The 22,564-nt window shown below is 38.0% G+C and overlaps 1 protein-coding gene across 2 annotated transcripts in view; it reads right to left on the bottom strand.

Moving 5' to 3' along the window:
- Window positions 1-22,564, bottom strand: part of AMD1 (adenosylmethionine decarboxylase 1) — a 30,344-nt gene that overhangs the window by 6,216 nt on the left and 1,564 nt on the right. The window contains exons 2-6 of one of the 2 annotated variants that reach the window (XM_058173953.1): window positions 16,953-17,039; window positions 12,987-13,113; window positions 8,405-8,507; window positions 4,288-4,330; window positions 4,049-4,193 (exon numbers count right to left, since the gene is read on the bottom strand). In XM_058173953.1, coding sequence (XP_058029936.1) covers window positions 4,049-4,193; window positions 4,288-4,330; window positions 8,405-8,507; window positions 12,987-13,113; window positions 16,953-17,039 — 505 coding nt within the window. Of the gene's footprint in view, window positions 1-4,048; window positions 4,194-4,287; window positions 4,331-8,404; window positions 8,508-10,770; window positions 10,928-12,986; window positions 13,114-16,952; window positions 17,040-22,564 lie in introns of those variants that run through there. The other variant, XM_058173943.1, reaches the window with a different exon arrangement.

Genomic DNA, 22,564 nt, shown 5'->3' on the forward strand with positions numbered 1-22,564 from the left:
AGAGGACAAATAAGAAGAAGCAGAACAAAAATTAGAAGAAATAAACCAAATAAACAAGCAAATAAAAATCTGAAGGATACAATCATAGTTTTAGAAATTGAAAAAGTAGCACACTTTTTAAGAACCAGACATATATGAAGATAAAGAAAAGCTCCTGGCACTAATTATAGAGTTCTTAGTGGGTGCCCTAGAGATAGGGAAACAAGAGAGGGGGTGGAGGAAAGATAGATGAAATATTTAGAATAAATTCAAGCTATGCAAAGAGACATAATGTCACTAGGGAGGTACATGTGAGATTTGTGAAAAAATCAGTAAGAGATGAAATATTGAAAAAGGTAAGAGATGATCCATTATAATATAGAGGAAAAGAGATTGTGGTTCTGAAACAGATCCCTAGGTGGGTAAGAGTTTCACGGAAGCAATATAAATTTTTGACTATTAAATTAATTGAAAAAGAAGTAAATTTTTGATGCTGATTCCAGAGGGAATTTTAATCAATTGGGATGGTAAAAGATAGAGACTGGATTCTATAAGGCAACAGAATTTTATGATATAGCCTCGCCTGAGGGGAAAGAAAAAGTGGAATATAAAAGACAGGAGGAACTAACAGTAGAAGAGAGAAATCTACGCTGAGAAGAAGGAGAAACAGAAAAGGCAGATCAAAAAGGAGCAAGGGTAAAAGAACAGAAGCAGGCAACAACTAGGAAAATAGAATCTATATATACTGGTAAGTAAAGAAGGTGGAGAAGGCAAGTGGAATGCTGTCAATGAATATAAACGGATTGAACTCCCCCTTAAAAAGGATATATTTTTTTTACACAATTGCAAAAATTGGAAAGGGTATAATTTGCCTTGAAGAAACCCGCATAAAAAAATAGCATTATAATATCCAAAAATTGGGAAATTATATTTTTTATCAGCACACCAAAAGAAAAGAACACAGAATATTTTTGAACCTAGGACTTGTTTTGTTAATGGCTGGATAAAAGAGGTAGAAATTAGGAACTTAATAAGTATTACTATGTAAATGAATTGACCCAGAACAGTGGTGGGTTGCTACCAGTTCTCCCCGGTTCTTGTGAACCGGTAGTAAACATTTTGAGTAATTCAGAGAACCGATAAATGCCACCTCTGCCCCCAATCTATTTGCTGCCTCCCGACTCCCAGCAAATTGGCTAAAAGGAAAAAATCAGTGCTCACTTGAAAAAGAAGAGAAAAAGAAAACAAGACACCATCGCTTTAAATTGAGAGCCAAGAAGCGCCCCCCCCCCCAACTGATTGCTAGAATGAAAAAATCAGGACTTGCTTCTCAACCAGGAGATCACTTGGCAAAAGAGGGGGGGGGGAAAGATGAGGTTGCTTTAAATTGACGCAGCTGCTGTAAGGAGGTTCTTACTTGCAGAAGCAAAGTGACATTCAGCCGTTCATTTCTGGGTCAACTGAACAACAAACTGGATAAGAAGAAGGATTCTTATATGGTTCTATGTTTTTGAAGTTTCGGGGTTTGTGCAACATGGGCTTTGTGTTTCTAAAAAGTTTGGGTGATTTCCATTGTGAAATATCTGTCTTGAATGAGTTTTCTGCCAGCTTGTAAATGGAGCCGAACTTCCGGCTTCCACTTTCTATTATCTTTATGCAGCTGGCAGGAATATGGAATGAGTATCAGGCAGGTTCCTTGTTAGCAGCTTGATTTTTCCTTGCTTTTCTGGGAGCCTTTTCTTATGAGTAATATTTTATTTGGGGAAATGAAGAGGGGGGAGTTTGATTCTTTCCCAGAGGTTAGTGGGGTGGGGAGGGAATGGGGATTTTGCAGTATCCTTCCCCTGTCACCCCACGACCACCAAGCCACACCCACAGACCAATAGTAAAAAATTTTGAAACCCACCACTGCATAAGTCCATCTTAATATGCTATTCCTGGTATGTGATGTTTTGTATACACACAGAGAAAGAAGCACTCTTGTAATCTTTGACTTTTAGGCTTGCTGTCAAACATCAGCCATAATACTAATGACTGTTTTGAACAATATGCAGGTTGTATTACACGAATGGCTATTTCATATGTGAAATTATGACTGAAATATTTCTGCACCTATATTGGTTCACACTGTTAGGAAGTTTCTCCTTAGTTTTAGGTTGCTTCTCTCTTTTTTCAGTTTCCATCCATTGCTTCTTGTTTTTTCTGGTGCTTTGGAAAATACATTGCTCCCCCCCTTCTTTCTGGCAGCCCCTTAAAAGCCTGTTGCTATCACACTCTTGGGCAAAGCATGTGAGCCATTTCCTCCTTTCAGTGGTTCATGAAACTGCATCTATAGTATGTAGATAATAATGTTGAAAAAAGGTGAACAACATTTTTACATAACTATATATTGAGGCTGGGTGTGACAAAAAATGGCTGGGAGGGGAGGGGCCAGGCAAGGGACCCCTTGACGTGAGCGACATTGAGTTGGCCACGCCCACCATCACATGACCATCAAGTCACGCCCACTGTCACATGACCATCAAGACACACCCACATAAGCCACGCCCACAGAACCGGCAATAAAAAACCTTAGAATCCACCCCTGACCCAGACAATACGCTTTTCATTAAACACATATTGTATGTAAAGAGAAAACACACACACACACACACACAGTGGTGGGTTGCTACCGTTGGCAAAAATCTGGCCAAGTTCGCAGAACCAGTAACGATGCCCAGCTGGCCACGCCCCTGAACCTGTTCCCTCGGCCGAAGAGGTTGTAAAAAAAACGGTTTTAAAAGGCTCCTCTGGCGATCCCAGCTGAGTTGCCTGATCACCAGAACCTTTAAAAACATGTTTTCTACAAGCTCTTCAGCCAAAGAGGTTGTTAAAACAATCCTTTTAAGAGGTTCTGGGCTGTGATCAGGCAACTTCAGCTGGGATCATCAGAGGAGCCTTTTAAAAGCTTTTTTTTCCTCTGGTGATCCCAGCTGAGTTGCCTGATCATCATAGGCTTTTAAAATCATTTTTTTACAACCTCTTACAACAGCCCACGCCCATGCCCACCCAATCACCCCTCCCCACTTACCTAATTGCTGCTCCTTTCGGGCTTGCTAAGCCTTGCTTTGCTTCGGCTGCTGCAATCAGTTGCATCAGCTAGCAACTGAATCTGCCTGCCTGCACTCCATCTCCTCGGTCAGCAACTCAATCTGCCTGCCTCCAATTGGGTAAGTAAATGGGTGGGAGCTTTAAAAAATAGTTAATTGGGGTTTTTTTACGGAGTTTTTTTTAAAAACAGCAATTTAAAGTTAAGGAAGTTTTAAATTTAGCTGCTTTTATCTAAAACGGGGGTCTCCAACCTTAATAACTTTAATGCTTGTGGACTTCAATTCCCAGAGTTCCTCAGCCACCTTTCCTGGCTGAGGAATTCTGGGAGTTGAAGTCCACAAAGTTACTTAAAGTTACTAAGGTTGGAGACTCCTGATCTAAAAAATATAAATAATATAAATAAAATAAAATATTTGTGGAGCTTTCTGAGATTTGGTGTTTCTGTAGTGTTTCACTCTAACTACACAAACACACAAAATCTCACAAAGCTGTATGTGGCATTTTTTGTGTGTATGTGTGAGTGAGTCGTGTTGTGTGTGTGTAAAGTGTGAAAGTTGGTTTTTGAGCTTTTTGTGGCTGTGTGAGGTTCCTGCTTGTTGCAGGGGCCATTTTGGGTTGAAGTGCAGCTGCTTTTACATTGTGTGTGAGTCAGTTGTGTTGTGGTGTGTGTGTGTAAAGTGTGAAAGTTGGTTTTTGGTACCTCTTATTTGTTTTGTATAGTGTGTTTATTATTTATTGTTATTGGCCACGCCCACTCAGTCACATGACCAAGCCACACCCAGTGTCACATGACCATCAAGCTACGCCCACAGAACCGGTAAGAAAAAAATTAGAACCCACCCCTGACACACACACACACACACACACACACACACACACACACACACACAAAACGCCTGAAAATAAATGGCTGTTCTGGACAAAAAGCTCTAATATTCACTGAATTAATCTAAACTAATTACCATAATTCAAGACTTACACGAGTGACATCATTTGCAGTAACACCATCTTTCATGTAGAACTGGTCCATAACTGCTGGATCAAGCTCGCTCATCAGAATTTCCAATGTTTGATCTGGCTGATTGATTAGTCGACTCTCTGGGACATCCAAAGTGTACAAGTACCTGTTTTAAAAATGCATTTCAGAAAAAATTATTCTAAACTTGTATAAAAAGATTGATACTGCTTTAAACATTACACTGATAGAAGCAAACTTACCAGCAGTCAGAATTCATACGGCCCATGCAGTATGCTGCTCCATCTGTGGCAGATAAAGTAAAAAATAGTCTTATAAAAAGAACTCTTTCCCTTATATTCCTGGATTAAATCTGACTATATGAACATACGGATCTATATAACATTCTGTAACTCATAAAGAAATCATGGAACACTGTACCAATAAATGCTTTTAATAAATTATTTTCTGGCTTTAGATATTTACTATTACATCTTTTTTGTCAAGAATTTTTTCCTAGTTATTTATGGCAGTATATAGTGGTTAAGCCACCAGACTAGAAACAAGGAGATTTGTGAGTTCAAGTCCTGCCTTAGGCACGAAAGCTGGCTGGCTAACTTTGGGCTATTTATTTATTTATTTAATCACATTTTTATACCGCCCTATCTCCCGAGGGACTCAGGGCGGTTTATAGCCTGATAAAAACACAAATATAAATACAAGATAAAACACCAATTAAAAAACTTATTAAATAAGGCCAAATTTAAAATTATGATTAACATAATAAAAACCCCATTAAAAACTAAATTTAAAATTAAAATTCTAGTCCAGTCCTGCGCAGATAAATAGATGTGTCTTAAGCTCGCGGTGAAAGGTTCGAAGGTCAGGAAGTTGACGGAGTCCTGGGGGAAGTTCGTTCCAGAGGGTGGGAGCCCCCACAGAGAAGGCCCTTCCCCTGGGTGTCGCCAGTCGGCACTGCCTGGCGGACGGCACCCTAAGGAGTCCCTCCCTGTGAGAGCGCACGGTCGGTGGGAGGCAATCGGTGGCAGCAGACGGTCCCGTAGGTAACCCGGCCCTATGCCATGGAGCGCTTTGAAGATAGTTACCAAAACCTTGAAGCGCACCCGAAAGGCCACAGGTAGCCAGTGCAGTCTGCGCAGGAGTGGTGTCACATGGGAGCCACGAGGGGCTCCCTCTATCACCCGCGCAGCCGCATTCTGGACTAACTGGAGCCTCCGGGTGCTCTTCAAGGGAAGCTCCATGTAGAGAGCATTGCAGTAATCCAGATGAGATGTCACGAGAGCATGAGTGACCGTGCATAGGGCATCCCGGTCTAGGAAGGGGCGCAACTGGCGCACCAGGCGAACCTGATAAAGCTCTCCTGGAGCCGGCCGTCAAATGGTCTTCAAAAGACAGCCGTCCATCCAGGAGAACGCCCAAGTTGCGCACCCTTTCCATTGGGGCCAATGACTCGCCCCCAACAGTCAGCCGCGGCTGCAGCTGACTGTACTGGGGTGCCGGCATCCACAGCCACTCCGTCTTGGAGGGATTGAGCTTGAGCCTGTTTCTCCCCATCCAGACCCGTACGGCCTCCAGACACTGGGACAGCACTTTGATAGCTTCGTTGGGGTGGCCCGGTGTGGAGAAGTACAGCTGAGTATCATCAGCGTACAGTTGGTACCTCACCCCGAAACCACTGATGATCTCACCCAGCGGCTTCATATAGATGTTGAACAGGAGGGGCGAGAGAATCGACCCCTGCGGCACCCCACAAGTGAGGTGCCTCGGGGTCGACCTCTGCCCTCCCGTCAACACCGTCTGCGACCGATCAGAGAGATAGGAGGAGAACCACCGATAAACGGTGCCTCCCACTCCCAATCCCTCCAACCGGTGCAGCAGGATACCATGGTCGATGGTATCAAAAGCCGCTGAGAGGTCTAATAGGACCAAGGCAGAGAAATAACCACCATCCCTGGCCCTCCAGAGATCATCAACCAACGCGACCAAAGCCGTCTCCGTGCTGTATGCGGGCCGAAAGCTAGACTGGAACGGGTCTAGATAGACAGTTTCATCCAGGTACTGGGGTAATTGACATGCCACCACACTCTCTACAACCTTCGCCACAAAGCAAAGGTTGGAGACTGGACAATAATTACCTAAAACAGCTGGGTCCAGGGAAGGCTTCTTGAGGAGAGGTCTCAACACCATCTCTTTCAAGGCGGCAGGAAAGACCCCCTCCAACAGAGAAGCATTAGTAATCTCCTGGAGCCAGCCTCATGTCACCTCCTGCGTGGCCAGTACAGCCAGGAGGGGCACGGGTCCAGTAAACTTGTGGTGGCATTCAACCTCCCCAATAACCTGTCCATGTCCTCGGGAGCCACAGGGTCAAACTCATCCCAAACAATCTCAACAAGACAGCTGTCCGACCTCTCACCTGGATCCACCCAATTTTGATCCAGGCCATCCCGAAGCTGAACGATTTTATCATATAGATAACCACTAAACTCCTCGGCACGTCCCTGCAGCAGGTCATCCCGCTCCCCCTGTTGAAGGAGAGAGCGAGTCACCCGAAACAGGGCGGCTGGGCGGTTATCTGCCGACGCAATGAGGGAGGAGACGTAGCAACGTCTCGCTTCCCTCAATGCCACTAGGTAGGTCCTATTATATGACCTAACTAGTGTCCGATCAGCCTCCGAACGACTGGACCTCTAAGAACTCTTTAGGTGTCTTCTCCGGCGTTTCATCTCCCTCAGCCCCTCGGAGAACCAAGGAGCTAGTTGAGACCTACGCCGGGTCAGAGGCCGCAAAGGCACGACACTGTCTAGAGCCCCAGCCGCGGCCAGTTCCCAAGCCACGACTAGTTCTTCAGCCATGCCGTGAGCCAGACCCTCAGGAAACGGCCCAAGCTCCGTCCGGAACCTTTCCGGGTCCATCAGGCGCCTGGGACGGAACCAACGTATTGGTCCCGTCTCCCTGCGGTATTGAGTGGCGGTCAGAAAGTCCAGGCGAAGGAGAGAGTGATCTGACCATGACAAAGGTTCAGTGACTAAATTTCTCAAGTCCAGATCCTTCAACCACTGTCCAGAGATAAAAATCAGGTCCAGCGTGCCTCCCCCAATGTGAGTAGGGCCATCGACTACTTGAATCAGGTCCAAGGCCGTCATGGAAGCCATGAACTCCCGAGCTGCTGTCAATGACATGCCGGTCGATGGCAAGTTAAAGTCCCCCATGAGCATAAGTCTGGGGGTCTCAACTGCCACTCCATCAAGCACCTCCAGGAGCTTGGGCAGGGCTGCTGTCACGCAGCAAGGAGCCAGGTATGTGACGAACAAGCCCATCTGACACCTATGACCCCACCTCACAAAGAGGGATTCACAGCCGGCAATCTGAGGTACAGTGGTCTCCCTCGGCTCTAGGCTCTCCTAGTCATTTTCTCTCAGCCATCTTATCAGAATGGGTGACAAACTGGTCAGTTATTTCCTCTTGCAACCAGTGGATCAACATTTGAAGAAAAGAAGAGAAGAGAAGAGAAGAGAAGAGAAGAGAAGAGAAGAAAAGAGGACCCTGCACTTGGGAAAAAACACTAGGAAGAGAAAAAAAAAGTATATTGTGAAGAAAAAAATATATAGCTATACCATACTTATTGGTATCAAAATAATTTACTATAGTTACTATATTATAGAAAGTAGCACATAATTCCTTTTTACAGATGTGCAGTATTTTATTCCAAAGCAGGAAGTGTATTTTGGGTCTGATGTGGGTATACTTACTCAGCCTCTCAGTGGTTCCTTAAAGAAGTTACACCTTTCCTTGAGTAAACAGCTTCTTTAAGGAACCAACAGGTACACAGCATGCTCATATTGGATACAAAGCACCTTTTGCTACTTCAGATCCAAATAATGTACACCTCTATTTTTTACCTGTACAACCATTTTCTATACTACAAAGTAGAAGAATCTACAGTATTTCAACAAAAATTAGCATATATTAACATATAAATCTATTACATATATCATGCCAAAAGCAAGGTCTGACTGTGTATTAAATTAGGCTTCAGTTACAAATGGCATTTTCATTCTTACTATCATAAATTGATAGTAAACAACACTGCATCAATGTTGCACATGTAAAAATCTTCATGGATAATTGTTTTAAAAAAGTTAAATAAAATAAAATGTTGCTGACAGAGCAACTGTCTGCTTTATTATTTTATCTTTCAGTCAGATTAGCCATGAAATCATGACTAATTTGAACAGTCTCCTATGCATAAACATTCTGAGTTGCCAGATTTTATTTACAATATTGTAAATTGAAGAGATTATAATACATTTATACTTATTGAAGAGATAATATTGAAGATATATTAATACATTTACTTACTTGGAAATATTTCATTAAGGAACTCTACTTCTTCCTGGAAATTCCTATGTGGGTACTCTTGGTGAGAAGGCTTCATGAAATTTTTACGTGAATAGAAGAAGCTCTGAGGGGAACCAAGAGTTCAAATAAAATAAGTATGTTTTCCTCAATTGCATGCTTATATAAAAAGAAATTATCTACTGTACAAGGTTTTACCACCGTATACATATATAGACATGCATCTATACTTAAATAAACGAATGCAGTAATCACTTAGAAATTCATAAACAATATAATTTGCTACATAAAAGATACCATCTTTTATGCATCTTTAGAATAACATTTATTTTCAACTGGACCAAATTTTTCAACTACCATACTTTTTGGAGTATAAGACGCACTTTTCCCCCACCCTAAAAGAGGGTGGAAAGGTTGGTGTGTCTTATACACTGAATACAGCCATTTTTGGCATCCTGAACCCCCGCCCCGTGCGTCCCATTTTTGCAAAAAATGGGGCGCACAGAGGCTTTGGAAGGCCTGCAGTGTTCCTGGGGGCTGGAGAGGGCAAAACGCCAGTTTTTGCAAAAACTGGGGCATGCAGAGGCTTTGGGAGGCCTGCAGAGTGCTCCTGGGGGCTGGGGAGGGAAAAATGCCAGTTTTTGCAAAAAATGAATGAAAAAAGGGCCCGTTTTTGCAAAAACAGAGGCTTTGGGAGGCCTGCAGAATGCTCCTGGGAGCTGAGAGGTCAAAAACGCCCGTGTTTTTGTGAAAAACGGGCCCATTTTTACAAAAAACAGGGTGCACAGAGGCTTTGGGAGGCCTGCAGAGTGCTCCTGGGGTCTGGGGAGGGCAAAATCTTTTTTTTTTCTTGCTTACCTCTTTGAAATCTTGATGCGTCTTAATACATCGATACATCTTACCGAAAAATACAGTATATACTATTTTTATCTTTTAACAAACTTATGCTTTAAAATTACCTGAAGTCTCACATAACCCTAACCCTAACCCCATCCCCAATATTCCCATTATTGCAAATGGAGAAGCAAAAGAGACAAAAACACAAGCTTTGCTTGGTACGTCAGTGTGGTTTATTTTTACTTAAACCAGAGAATGGGATGGTTATGCATACTTGTACAGTAAATAACTCTGAAATAGCAATAGCTTTTATATTTTCTTTCTTTACATAAGGGTAATCTATTTTATTATAAAGCTTCAAAATGATTGGTTTGTCACATATTTGTATAATGAAGAACAGAATTGATATTTAAACACAATGAATATATATTATTAGCATTTTGTCAAGTGGATTTTTTTATTCAGGAAGCATGTAAGAGTAGCTGAATATGAACAATGTTATTGAAGCATTTGCTTGCAGTTTCAGCAGGAGTATAGAAAAGGAGAATCAAGAACTTTAATAAAATATATGCCAATTAGCTTAAAGGATTATTCTTATTCTTTCCTTCTCCTGAGCATTTTGCAAGCCTCATACTGAAGCCTCCAATATCATAGGTTGAATATCCCCCACCTTAAGTTGGCATCATTTAAAGCCAGTCTATTTGAGGCAGTATCTTTATTTCATCTTTACTATGAATATGGATTATCTGATTAAGTCTGTGCTGCCACTTAGAAGTTGGTATCTTATCTCTTACAGGTATGGCATTTTTATTCAGCATCTTCAAGAAAATGTTATTTTCTCCTCCTCCTGCCCCCAACTTAACTTAAGTCAAACAAAAAGTCTGAATCTATCCACTCCATCTTTATGAGGATGAGCTATCTCAGACAACCTTTGATAGCCATATTAGTTAAAAGCCATACTGTGGAGGGATGCATTTTATAAATCAGAAATGGGATAAAATAAGTTTTAAAACTTTCAAAAAAATATTGGGCAAATTGGTCATGTCACCAATAAAATTATTAGCAATACTGATCAATGATTTTGTACTGTCATCCTAAAAGCAGAAATCTTTGTGGGCTTTATGTTGAGACACTGGCCAATCCAAGATCCCAGAAGCACTGATAACTTCACTAAAAAGTGTTTAAATGTATTTCTGCATAACCTCTTGACTACAGACAAAGGTTGCATCTTCAGCAACCTTAAAATGATCATTCATGAGTGGCAGAGCACTACAAGAGTAGAGACAAGATAATGTGTAATGCAAGAAAGACCAAGTATGAATGAGATATGAAAATCCCAGAAATATTATTAGGGGAATTAATCTGAAAAACATTTCTTACATATTGTACAATAATAAATTATTAGATGCTTAGCATTTACTACTGATATATTTTGTAAATATATACCAAAAAATAAGTCAATATACTATTTAATATATAATTGATAGTTAACAATTTTGAACATGTCTCAGAATTTTCTTTTCTTTTCTTACCTGAATTGAGTCAAACCCACAGTACTCTCTAGCAAGCTCTAATAGGGGAACCAGTGCCTGCAGTAAGAGGGTGGTACCACATGTCTTCAAAATGAAACGTCTCTTGGAGACAAACATGCTACTCTCACTGAAAAATACAAAGATATAATTAATATATTTCATATCTGAATGGATTTTAAAATTCCAAATCTATTTGATAGATTTGTATAAATCTTTGTATAAAGAGTGCAACATGAGAGAAGTTGTGAATGCTCCAATACTGGAATTTTTTAAGAAAATGTTGGATAGCCATTTGTCTGAAATGGTGTAGGGTTTCCTGCCTGGGCAGGGGGTTGGACTAGAAGACCTCCAAGGTCCCTTCCAACTCTGTTATTATGTTATGAAACATTCATTCTGATACAAACTGCCTGATTTTAGATATGCAAAATGCATGCAACATATAAAAAAGGTCCAACTTGGATTATGCTACAGTGATACAGCTTTCATCATTTGTCCCTTTTGACTCTTCCACACCCAAATGGGCAACTCTGATTAGACTCTTATCTAATCCTGGGGTAAGGAAATGTGTCATAGGGCATTAAAGGAGATTTCAAAATACAGGTATTGAAGTAAATATTAGAATCAGAATGGTGATTAATGGTTAGAGTATTAAACCAAGTTTAAATCTTTATTTATCCATGGAATTCTTTGGATAACTTAGGCTATTAATTAATTCAATTGAACTTATATGTTCAGTTTGAACTTTGAACATAGTTACTGAGATACCATTAAGGAGAACCCCATATAAGTTCCATTTTGAACTCTTTGCAGGAACAGGAGGTTATAACACAATAAATATAAGGACAACCTTTCATAGATATAGCTGATTTTGAAATATACTTCTGTAATAACAGGTATTGTGGACAAAGCCCATCATGTTAACCAAAATAAAATTTTAAAAAGAGACATAAACAAAGAGGAACAATGATTGAGACATATGGGAAAGCTAGTACCCCTAACTTGTTCTTCAATTTCAAATTACTTCACTAAAATGCTACTTATTATACTAACAATTTTGCTTATTCTGTAATAAAGATATGATAATGATTATATACAGCTAATATCTTCTGGAGGTGCTATAACAAACAAATACTGCATTACTCAATTTTCATTTCATTGTATACCAAAGGTGCTTTTTAACAGGCAATTAGACTTTCTGGTTTTTCTTTGAAGATGTTTCACTTCTCATCCAAGAAGCTTCTTCAGCTCTCACTGGATAGTATGGAGCCTTCTTGGAACTGTTGAAAGGATTGTATTGTAGACTGGAGATAGATGATGTTGTATCCCTCCCCCTCTGTTGAGAGGGCTGTTCAATTTTGACATAAATGGTCTCTTTGACCCCTCTTTCAAACAAGCAGTCCTCTCTGTCCAAAATGTGGACTTTGCAATCTTCAAAAGAGTGGCCTCTGTGTTTTAAATGCAGATGGACTGAGCTGAAGAAGCTTCTTGAATGAGAAGCGAAATGTCTTCAAGAAAATGTTATTTTCTCCTCCTCCTGCCCCCAACTTAACTTAAGTCAAACAAAAAGTCTGAATCTATCCACTCCATCTTTATGAGGATGAGCTATCTCAGACAACCTTTGATAGCCATATTAGTTAAAAGCCATACTGTGGAGGGATGCATTTTATAAATCAGAAATGGGATAAAATAAGTTTTAAAACTTTCAAAAAAATATTGGGCAAATTGGTCATGTCACCAATAAAATTATTAGCAATACTGATCAATGATTTTGTACTGTCATCCTAAAAGCAGAAATCTTTGTGGGCTTTATGTTGAGACACTGGCCAATCCAAGATCCCAGAAGCACTGATAACTTCACTAAAAAGTGTTTAAATGTATTTCTGCATAACCTCTTGACTACAGACAAAGGTTGCATCTTCAGCAACCTTAAAATGATCATTCATGAGTGGCAGAGCACTACAAGAGTAGAGACAAGATAATGTAATGCAAGAAAGACCAAGTATGAATGAGATATGAAAATCCAGAAATATTATTAGGGGAATTAATCTGAAAAACATTTCTTACATATTGTACAATAATAAATTATTAGATGCTTAGCATTTACTACTGATATATTTTGTAAATATATACCAAAAAATAAGTCAATATACTATTTAATATATAATTGATAGTTAACAATTTTGAACATGTCTCAGAATTTTCTTTTCTTTTCTTACCTGAATTGAGTCAAACCCACAGTACTCTCTAGCAAGCTCTAATAGGGGAACCAGTGCCTGCAGTAAGAGGGTGGTACCACATGTCTTCAAAATGAAACGTCTCTTGGAGACAAACATGCTACTCTCACTGAAAAATACAAAGATATAATTAATATATTTCATATCTGAATGGATTTTAAAATTCCAAATCTATTTGATAGATTTGTATAAATCTTTGTATAAAGAGTGCAACATGAGAGAAGTTGTGAATGCTCCAATACTGGAATTTTTTAAGAAAATGTTGGATAGCCATTTGTCTGAAATGGTGTAGGGTTTCCTGCCTGGGCAGGGGGTTGGACTAGAAGACCTCCAAGGTCCCTTCCAACTCTGTTATTATGTTATGAAACATTCATTCTGATACAAACTGCCTGATTTTAGATATGCAAAATGCATGCAACATATAAAAAAGGTCCAACTTGGATTATGCTACAGTGATACAGCTTTCATCATTTGTCCCTTTTGACTCTTCCACACCCAAATGGGCAACTCTGATTAGACTCTTATCTAATCCTGGGGTAAGGAAATGTGCCATAGGGCATTAAAGGAGATTTCAAAATACAGGTATTGAAGTAAATATTAGAATCAGAATGGTGATTAATGGTTAGAGTATTAAACCAAGTTTAAATCTTTATTTATCCATGGAATTCTTTGGATAACTTAGGCTATTAATTAATTCAATTGAACTTATATGTTCAGTTTGAACTTTGAACATAGTTACTGAGATACCATTAAGGAGAACCCCATATAATCCACTTTGAACTCTTTGCAGGAACAGGAGGTTATAACACAATAAATATAAGGACAACCTTTCATAGATATAGCTGATTTTGAAATATACTTCTGTAATAACAGGTATTGTGGACAAAGCCCATCATGTTAACCAAAATAAAATTTTAAAAAGAGACATAAACAAAGAGGAACAATGATTGAGACATATGGGAAAGCTAGTACCCCTAACTTGTTCTTCAATTTCAAATTACTTCACTAAAATGCTACTTATTATACTAACAATTTTGCTTATTCTGTAATAAAGATATGATAATGATTATATACAGCTAATATCTTCTGGAGGTGCTATAACAAACAAATACTGCATTACTCAATTTTCATTTCATTGTATACCAAAGGTGCTTTTTAACAGGCAATTAGACTTTCTGGTTTTTCTTTGAAGATGTTTCACTTCTCATCCAAGAAGCTTCTTCAGCTCTCACTGGATAGTATGGAGCCTTCTTGGAACTGTTGAAAGGATTGTATTGTAGACTGGAGATAGATGATGTTGTATCCCTCCCCCTCTGTTGAGAGGGCTGTTCAATTTTGACATAAATGGTCTCTTTGACCCCTCTTTCAAACCAGCAGTCCTCTCTGTCCAAAATGTGGACTTTGCAATCTTCAAAAGAGTGGCCTCTGTGTTTTAAATGCAGATGGACTGAGCTGAAGAAGCTTCTTGAATGAGAAGCGAAATGTCTTCAAAGAAAAACCAGAAAGTCCAGTTGCCTGTTGAAAAAGCATCTTTGGAACAACCATGATCTGGATGACTGAGAATCTCCATAGACATTTCATTGTATCTAGTATTACAACAAATAATAAACTGATTTCAAGCTTAAATTCTGTAATTCTATCACATTCTTAACCAGCTTAACTACCAGCATATGAGCACAGTATCGATTATTGATCAAATTGCTGTGGAGAAATAAATAGCAGCATTTAACAATAAATTCATCTTGCTGCATTTTATCCAGTTCTGATATCTTTCACTCCTTTTTCATGCAATTGTTTATGGAATCATCCAATTTATTTCATTGCTAGAATACATGATTGTTTTCATCACATGCTACAAGAATGGCTGACCAACCTGCATGAATATTTAAAACATCCGAACAATACAACACAAGTTCCAAGAAATCAAATTGAGATGTGGATATGTTGCACTTACAGCGATGTTAGTATTCTTTCAAAATATTTAATATATAATATGATATATCAGCATTTAATCTTAATTTTAAAATGAATATTTAATACTGATTATAATTTAAATACAAATGTTAATTTGATATATTAATATTTTAATAAAGCCTTGACATAGAAAACTCTCTTATAATAATGTTGAAATGAAAGTCTTTGACACTGCAGATGCAGTTTGAAAAAATGATCATTAAGTATTTGTCCACAAGTTATAAATGGAGTGCTTTTAGGAATTTCCCCCCCCCCAATTGTTAAAAGTATTTACCATATTATATACAATATAATCAACAGTTAAGGAAGCACTTTTTTCTGAACTTTGACCTATATTATAATGGAGTCTAATGAAGTGGTTCTATCGACGTGATAGGACTACTTTATATAACACAAAAAATAACATTTTTTATTACAAATGTCTATGGAGATTCTCAATCATCCAAGTCATGGTTATCCCAAGTGTTTTTCAAAAGGCAACTGGACTTTTTTTTGTTTTTTTTCCTTGGAAATGTTTTGCTTTTCATTCAAGAAGCTTCTTCAGTTCCTTGAAGAGAACCGAAAAGCTCCTTAGATGAAAAGCAAAAGGTTTTCAAGGAAAAAAACTCCAAAAACCCAGTTGCCTTTTGAAAAGCACTTTTGGGATAACCATGACTTGGATGACTGAGAATCTCCATAGACATTTGTTTCTATTACAGTTTGATATTGAAAATCCATTCTCAATCCCATTTTCAAAAACAAGAACACTGATGAAGACTGAGAATATTGAAAAATTATGGTTGTACATTGAGGAATTTATTTATACTGTTTGGGAGCCTGTAAAAATTAGGTTTTACTATAGTCTGGGAGCTATGCAGAGAATGACTTTTCTTTCTGCCAAATAGGTAAGCCTCCAATAGAGGAATAGTTTCAAAAGGGTGTATTCTGTAGCTCTAACTTGTCAGACAAGTTTCTAACAACAAAAAAGCAATTTCTGAAATAGTCCAGTCCTAAATCATATAGAATTTGAAAACTCGGTGCAAATCTCTTAAAACATACTGCTAACTAGCATAGATCTTTCACTGTCACCAAACTTCTCCAGAACAGGTTGAACCTCAGTCCTCACGGACTGAAGAATTGAATCCAATGACTCAACACGGTTTATATTTAAGCTCATTGAGTTATTCCTCATCTAGATCACTACTGAATTCATTCAGGATTTAACAGTATTTTTCCTTAGAAATGGATGATAAAGTCAAGAGTCCTACTTTAAATCTCTATGAGTCTCGCCTATCTCAATTATCATGTCGATTTTGTGGGACAAAATGAAAAGCTGTGGGACATTGTACACTGTATATTGGTTAGTAGTTCCCCAGCACTACATTACAATCAAAAAGCTGAGATAAAGTCAGTGTTAAATGTTACTTAGAAGTTGCACAGAAATCTTGGTAAAGTACTTAGGCCATATTTCCCCAGTCCAATAACCTATATCCATTTCCACCATGAGTTATCCTTTAAGGCAACACTCTTAACCTCTTTATATGCTTGCCAAAAGCTGTTTAAAAATGGGTGTGAACAGTATTAACCAGATGTGTCAGAAACTGCAGTGTTATTCCTTTTCAGACATTTTCTTCATAAATGGAAAAATTTAGTTTCCTTAAAACTGCATAGCATACCATGCTATGATCTCTTTAACAATGTTCTTATAACTACCTGCTTGAGGCAGGGGAATACTTCCCATCAATATGGAAGTATTAATTAACACAATAGGATCAATCACATCTTAGCCAATTAGTCAGGAAGGTTAACTGAGCAACTGGTATTCCTCGGTGCCATGGAAACTTCAAGCAGTCACTAAATGAATGGTTGTTAAATTGAGGACTACTTGTACATTGCACATCACTTTATACTTTTGTAGCAAATAAATATTTATGTAAAACTGTAATACATTAAAAACAAGACCATGCATTGTGTACAGGAATTTTATTTACTTACCTGAGTACATAAGCTTCCTGCTTGTCAGTTTTTGTCACACTTATGATCAAACAATGCACATTCTCCAGAAGTTTGTCCCACTCAAACCTGCCAAAAGGAATACAATAAAGGAAGTATTTATGAATTTCATCATTTTTTAAAATAAGAGGGTACTATGTACTATCACAAAAGGCGATAGTCAGAAAGTCAGAAATTACTATTTGAATTTGTAAACTTACTTGAATTTTATGGAATCGTGACAATTTAAATTACCAACTTCTTAGAAACCATTTTATTTTCCTGAAATTGGCATGCTGAAATACTGCATACTTCCTATAAACCAAATTTAATGCCTAGTTTTGACCTTGTCCAATGCCCTCTGATACTAGTATACAAGTGTCAAAGTTTTAGGCACTCGTAGTAAATCTAAACTATGTTATAGAGTTTGATGTCACCACCATAGTTCATGACTTCAAAGGAGAAAAATGTGTAGTTTATTTAAATTTAAAACTTATATAGACGTTACATAGACTATAAAATACAAAGACATTATTCAGTTAATCACCTATTGTACTCTTGAATTTTGAATATTTGATCAAGTATACTGTGACACTGCACTAGTTAGATCATATTGCTCAAACTATCTAGACCAGTCACTCTTTCTCTGCCAACCCACCTAATAGGATTGTTGTTGTGGGGAAAATAGGAAGAGTTAGGGGTATTGGGTACTCTTTGAGTTATATATAAAAATAATGTGCTGCCTTGGGTTATTTATAAAATTAATAAAGGGATATAAATAAAAATATACAATCTGGAATAATTCTTATTTCCTCAGAATTAGGTGAAAAAACCCTTATATAAAATTCTCGTGAATACTTTCAAATCCCCAGCAACAAGTCCATGTACATATGCCAAGCCTGTTACACTTCACAGCAAGCCAAATACTTCTGTCATTATCTTAAGACAGAACTGAGGATAAACTAAGTTGTCAGACAGTATACTAATCCTTTGACTGATTTTATAGGATTAAACCATACAGAACACCACTATACTTCCTAGTGGTTGTACACAGGAAAGCAACAGTTTTCTTATACCAAAGACCACAAACATATTGTTTGCACAGGCCTGTATAATTTCTTCCTGTATTAAATTAGCTCACCCTACTCTTCTAGAGGTGTGCACAAACTAGAAAATGTATTTTGTTTAATATACTAAACAAATATATTGTGGCTTAATGTTCATCTGACTCTTCCAGATGGGTCATAGTTTGGTTGAACTGAATCACAGAATACTTTCATTATTTGGATTTGGTCTGTGCATGAAATGTTTTACACACCCTTATGCTCCTCCTTTAAATAATGACCAACTCATAGGAAATGGCAGCCCTATCAATAGTTTCTTGGCAGGAGCTACAGTACTATTTAAAGGTCTACATAATTTTGGCTGACTCAATAGCTTCAGTCACTACAATCTTACAGGAGAGCTGTGTTTTTTCAAGACTGACTGCTGAAGCATATTCTTACTTTGGCAGTTGAGCTTTGCAAAACAAGAAGATATCACGCTTCTCAAGTTTCCTCAGGAAACAACAGAGATAGGGATAATATCTAATTTCTCAGACTAGGCAATTTACAATCCATACCAGGCTCTTTAAAAAAAGGGGGACAATGCATTATGTGGAAATGACTAGATTATTATCATAGCCATTTCAGTGCTGCCAAGTCCAACAGTATTCATCACTTGCCATCCTGGAGAGCCATAGGTTCTTTAAGTGTAGAATATATGGAAAAATGTATACATTATGTCTTACCAAGATTGAATGTTCTCTTATCATATATCTCTGAAAATTAGGACATCTGTTCATAATATTATGAGAGGGGTGTTTGTTATTCTTATGCTTAGTGGAAACAATTTAATGGTTGCAGCCAGTCTCAAAAAAGGACTGAGTAATTCAGGACTAGAATACATAAACATTTTTGTTTTGACATATTTCTTGTCATGCACACATCAGAAACATTTCAGGATAATTTCAGGATGTCACATCTGCATGTGCCAAGTGCCATGAACCTTGGTCCAGCTACCAACTGATTTCTGAATATGATTTAAAATGTTGATTTTGACTTGCAGATCTTTTTCTGGCTTGGCATTTGGGTATCTATAAAACTGATTACTCCAACCTGAACAGACCCATCTGGCTAGATTATAAAGGGGAAACTGCTCTTACTCCCCACCCACCCCCCTTAAAGAAGAGAACTAAAAGGTGTTGCTGTTTGGTAATATGCAAGTCCTATGGAACAATCTCCCAATAGATATCAAAATGGCTCCCTCCTTCATTGATTCAGGAGAATAGTGAAAGCAAAAATGTTATTCTGAATTTTATATTTACCTTAGTTTTATCTTGATTTATTGGATGTCATGTTTTCCTTTCCTCAGTTTTATAAGCCCACACAAGTTTGGAAGCAAATACTACAATACTGAATGTAGTAAATCAATTTATGAAGATTAGCTATATTTTGTGTGATTTATACAAAATAAAAATTTTTTAGTTCAAGAAAGGAGTGGGTGTCCAGGATAAAAATCAGGCAATGAATGTTTTCAAAGAAAGGGTATTTGATATGGAGTCCTTTGTGATCTCTGAGCTTGCAGACATTTTATTACCCAACTAGTTAACATGATCAGAGCTCAGCTGGGTCAAAGGAAATTTTATTTCAAGCTAGCATTATGTTTGGATCAACATGTTTCAGAAGGCCTTCACACTACCAGAGTTTAATATCTTACTGTCAGCAGCAGTGTTGGAGAGTAAATACTGCAAAATTCCACATGGTGGAAAGCTTTGTCCTTATAAAGACGAGTATTGAATTACAGGGTCATGCTCTGATTTACTGTAATTTTTACTAAGACATTTGTAATGATCTAATAAGGCATCTTCTTCTCCCATTTCCAGATTGGACAAACAAATTCTATGTACAGTATCTTTTGGCATATAATAAATTCCAGGGAAACTCTTGCTGGCAAAAAAGTAGTATACAGAATTCATGTATTGATGACAGTAGTCTAAACACAAGTACAAACTTTTACTATATATGCTAGCGTGTATTTTATATAATTTTTTTAATGTAATTTGGGTCTATGACCCATCATATATTTAAGTAATTCCTGTATTAGCATTTGGGGTATTATTGAAATTATCGGAGATGTTGACATACTTCATGAATGATTGTTTATAGAGAAACACTCAATTGCCATCCATAGAAAAATAAATGGATAAATTCAGAGTAACTTTTAATAATTAAACATTTACCAGAACAATTGAATGGGCACACTGATATTATTTATTTATTATTATTTATTATTTTATTTTATTAAATTTATAAACCGCCCTTCTCCCGAAGGACTCAGGGCGGTGTACAGCCAAAGTAAAAAGAAACAATATACAGTTAAAATACAATTAAAAAGTTTATTATACAGTGTGGCCGAAATTAAAATAATTAAGAATCTAAAAACCCCCAATTAAAACCAGAAAGAAATTTAGAATTTAAAACTAAACAATTTAAGAAAGCCCCGCACGAACAAACAGATATGTTTTCAGTTCGCGGCGAAAAGTCCGAAGGTCAGGTATTTGGCGTAAACCAGGGGGGAGTTCATTCCAAAGAGTGGGGGCCCCCACAGAGAAGGATCTTCCTCTGGGGGCCGCCAGCCGACATTGTCTGGCGGACGGCACCCTGAGAAGGCCCTCTCTGTGCGAGCGTACGGGTCGGTGGGAGGCATGAGGTAACAGAAGGCGGTCCCGTAAGTACCCAGGTCCCAAGCCATGGAGCGCTTTAAAGGTGGTTACCAGAACCTTGAAATGCACCCGAAAGGCAACAGGAAGCCTTTCATGCATTCCATGCTGTATGGTCAAGATCATAGATGATATGCATCAGTAATTTCTCAGCCTAACTTACCAAATAAAAAACAATTTCAAGGACAAGTTTGGACAAGGGAAAAGCCTGTACAATGGTATGAATATTGTGAGGAAAGAGAATAAAAGCATAATTAGACATCCAGTCTAGGTACTGCAGTTTCTTATATTTTGCTATTTATAGATTTGGCATTACAAAATGAACAGTACAAATCACAAACCAGTATGTCGTATCAGGTGAAACAACCAATTTAGTTAAAAATTGATCTGCACAAAATATATTACAAAACCATTAAATCTGTAATAAATTAATTCAAACAATATAGAACTGTCATATAAAAGTAAATTATGCTACTACATATTTGGTATATATAGGCATAATGTATTTTGAAGTCAGAAATATACAAACCCAATTATTACTGTTTATATTTTTGCACAGTAGGCAAATTGATTCATAATGCAACTCTTATCAAATGAGATTTGAGATGGCCTTCCAAATGGACTTTTGTTTTCAGAAAAATTCTGAAGGTGCACTAATTGTGACAGCATTCCACAAAGGTAATTTATTGGCAGAGTAACTCCTGCAGTTCACTATTTTTTTTATTTATTTACATTTATATCCCGCCCTTCTCCGAAGACTCAGGGCGGCTTACATTGTGTAAGGCAATACTACTACTCTTTGCTAACAAAAATTACAAATGCATAAAGTTACATAAAGCTGAGAACAGGTATCAATTTTTACAATTTTTTCTTCTTATTCAAAGAAGAAAAAGTCAATATCATTTCTTTGTTGTTCTTAGCACATTAGCAGAGGAGAATGAAAATAAACATACACAAAAAGGGTACATTATTCCATTTACCTTTAATTATTCTCTGCTAAATGTAGTTCATTCAAACATGCATATAGACTAGACATTGTAATTTTCAAATGTCTAAATTCTACTTAAGCAGATTCAAACTATTATTTTGTACGTGCAGTGCAAGTAAAATACTAGTACTATTAGTGTGCATTTAAGGCTGTAGAGAATGTAACCCTTCCCCCATGGACTATTGAGGAGTTGGCGCCTCCTCCACATTCCTGAAATGCCCACTAGATGACAGTCCCAGACCCAACCCCTTAAAGTAACACTAAAAAGTAATGCTTGTGGAGTTTGAGACTGAAGCCTTTTTTAAAAAAAAAAAAAGGTTGCAAATTGAGTTAAACACTGGAGGGCTTCTGTCTATCCCATTGCATTGCTGAATTCCAGAAGGGCAAATAAATGCATACATAAAACCTCCCACTCCCAGCCACTGCCTACACTCATGCTCTTTCTTCCTAACCAACCCTATAAGGCGCAAAACAAACCAACCAACCAACCATAAATTCTACAAAAACATCCTTGCCAGCTTCCTCAACGGCCTGCATTATTATTATTATTATTTTTTACTGTACTTGGAAGAGACCAGAAAAAGCAGAAGAAACTTCTCTGCCCTCCTCGACACTTCGACAAAAAGGTTTGCGGTTAAGAATCAGATAACTAGGCTGCAGCCGGTTTCAGAGAAAAAGCCTGAATAGTCCCAGCCTCTTTACGAGTCTGCAGGCCAGGCACCCAATCCGCTCTTTAAAGAACACTCTGGTGCAGAGATGTCCGTGGATGCCCTGCCCGCCCACTTGTGATGGCCAACTCGCTGGGGTTCGCCGAGTTCTTATACCAACCCGTATGCCTACCCGTTCAGTTCATATCAAACACTGCGA

Source organism: Ahaetulla prasina, chromosome 1 (genome assembly GCF_028640845.1).
Source record: "Ahaetulla prasina isolate Xishuangbanna chromosome 1, ASM2864084v1, whole genome shotgun sequence".
Classification (NCBI taxonomy): domain Eukaryota; kingdom Metazoa; phylum Chordata; class Lepidosauria; order Squamata; family Colubridae; genus Ahaetulla; species Ahaetulla prasina.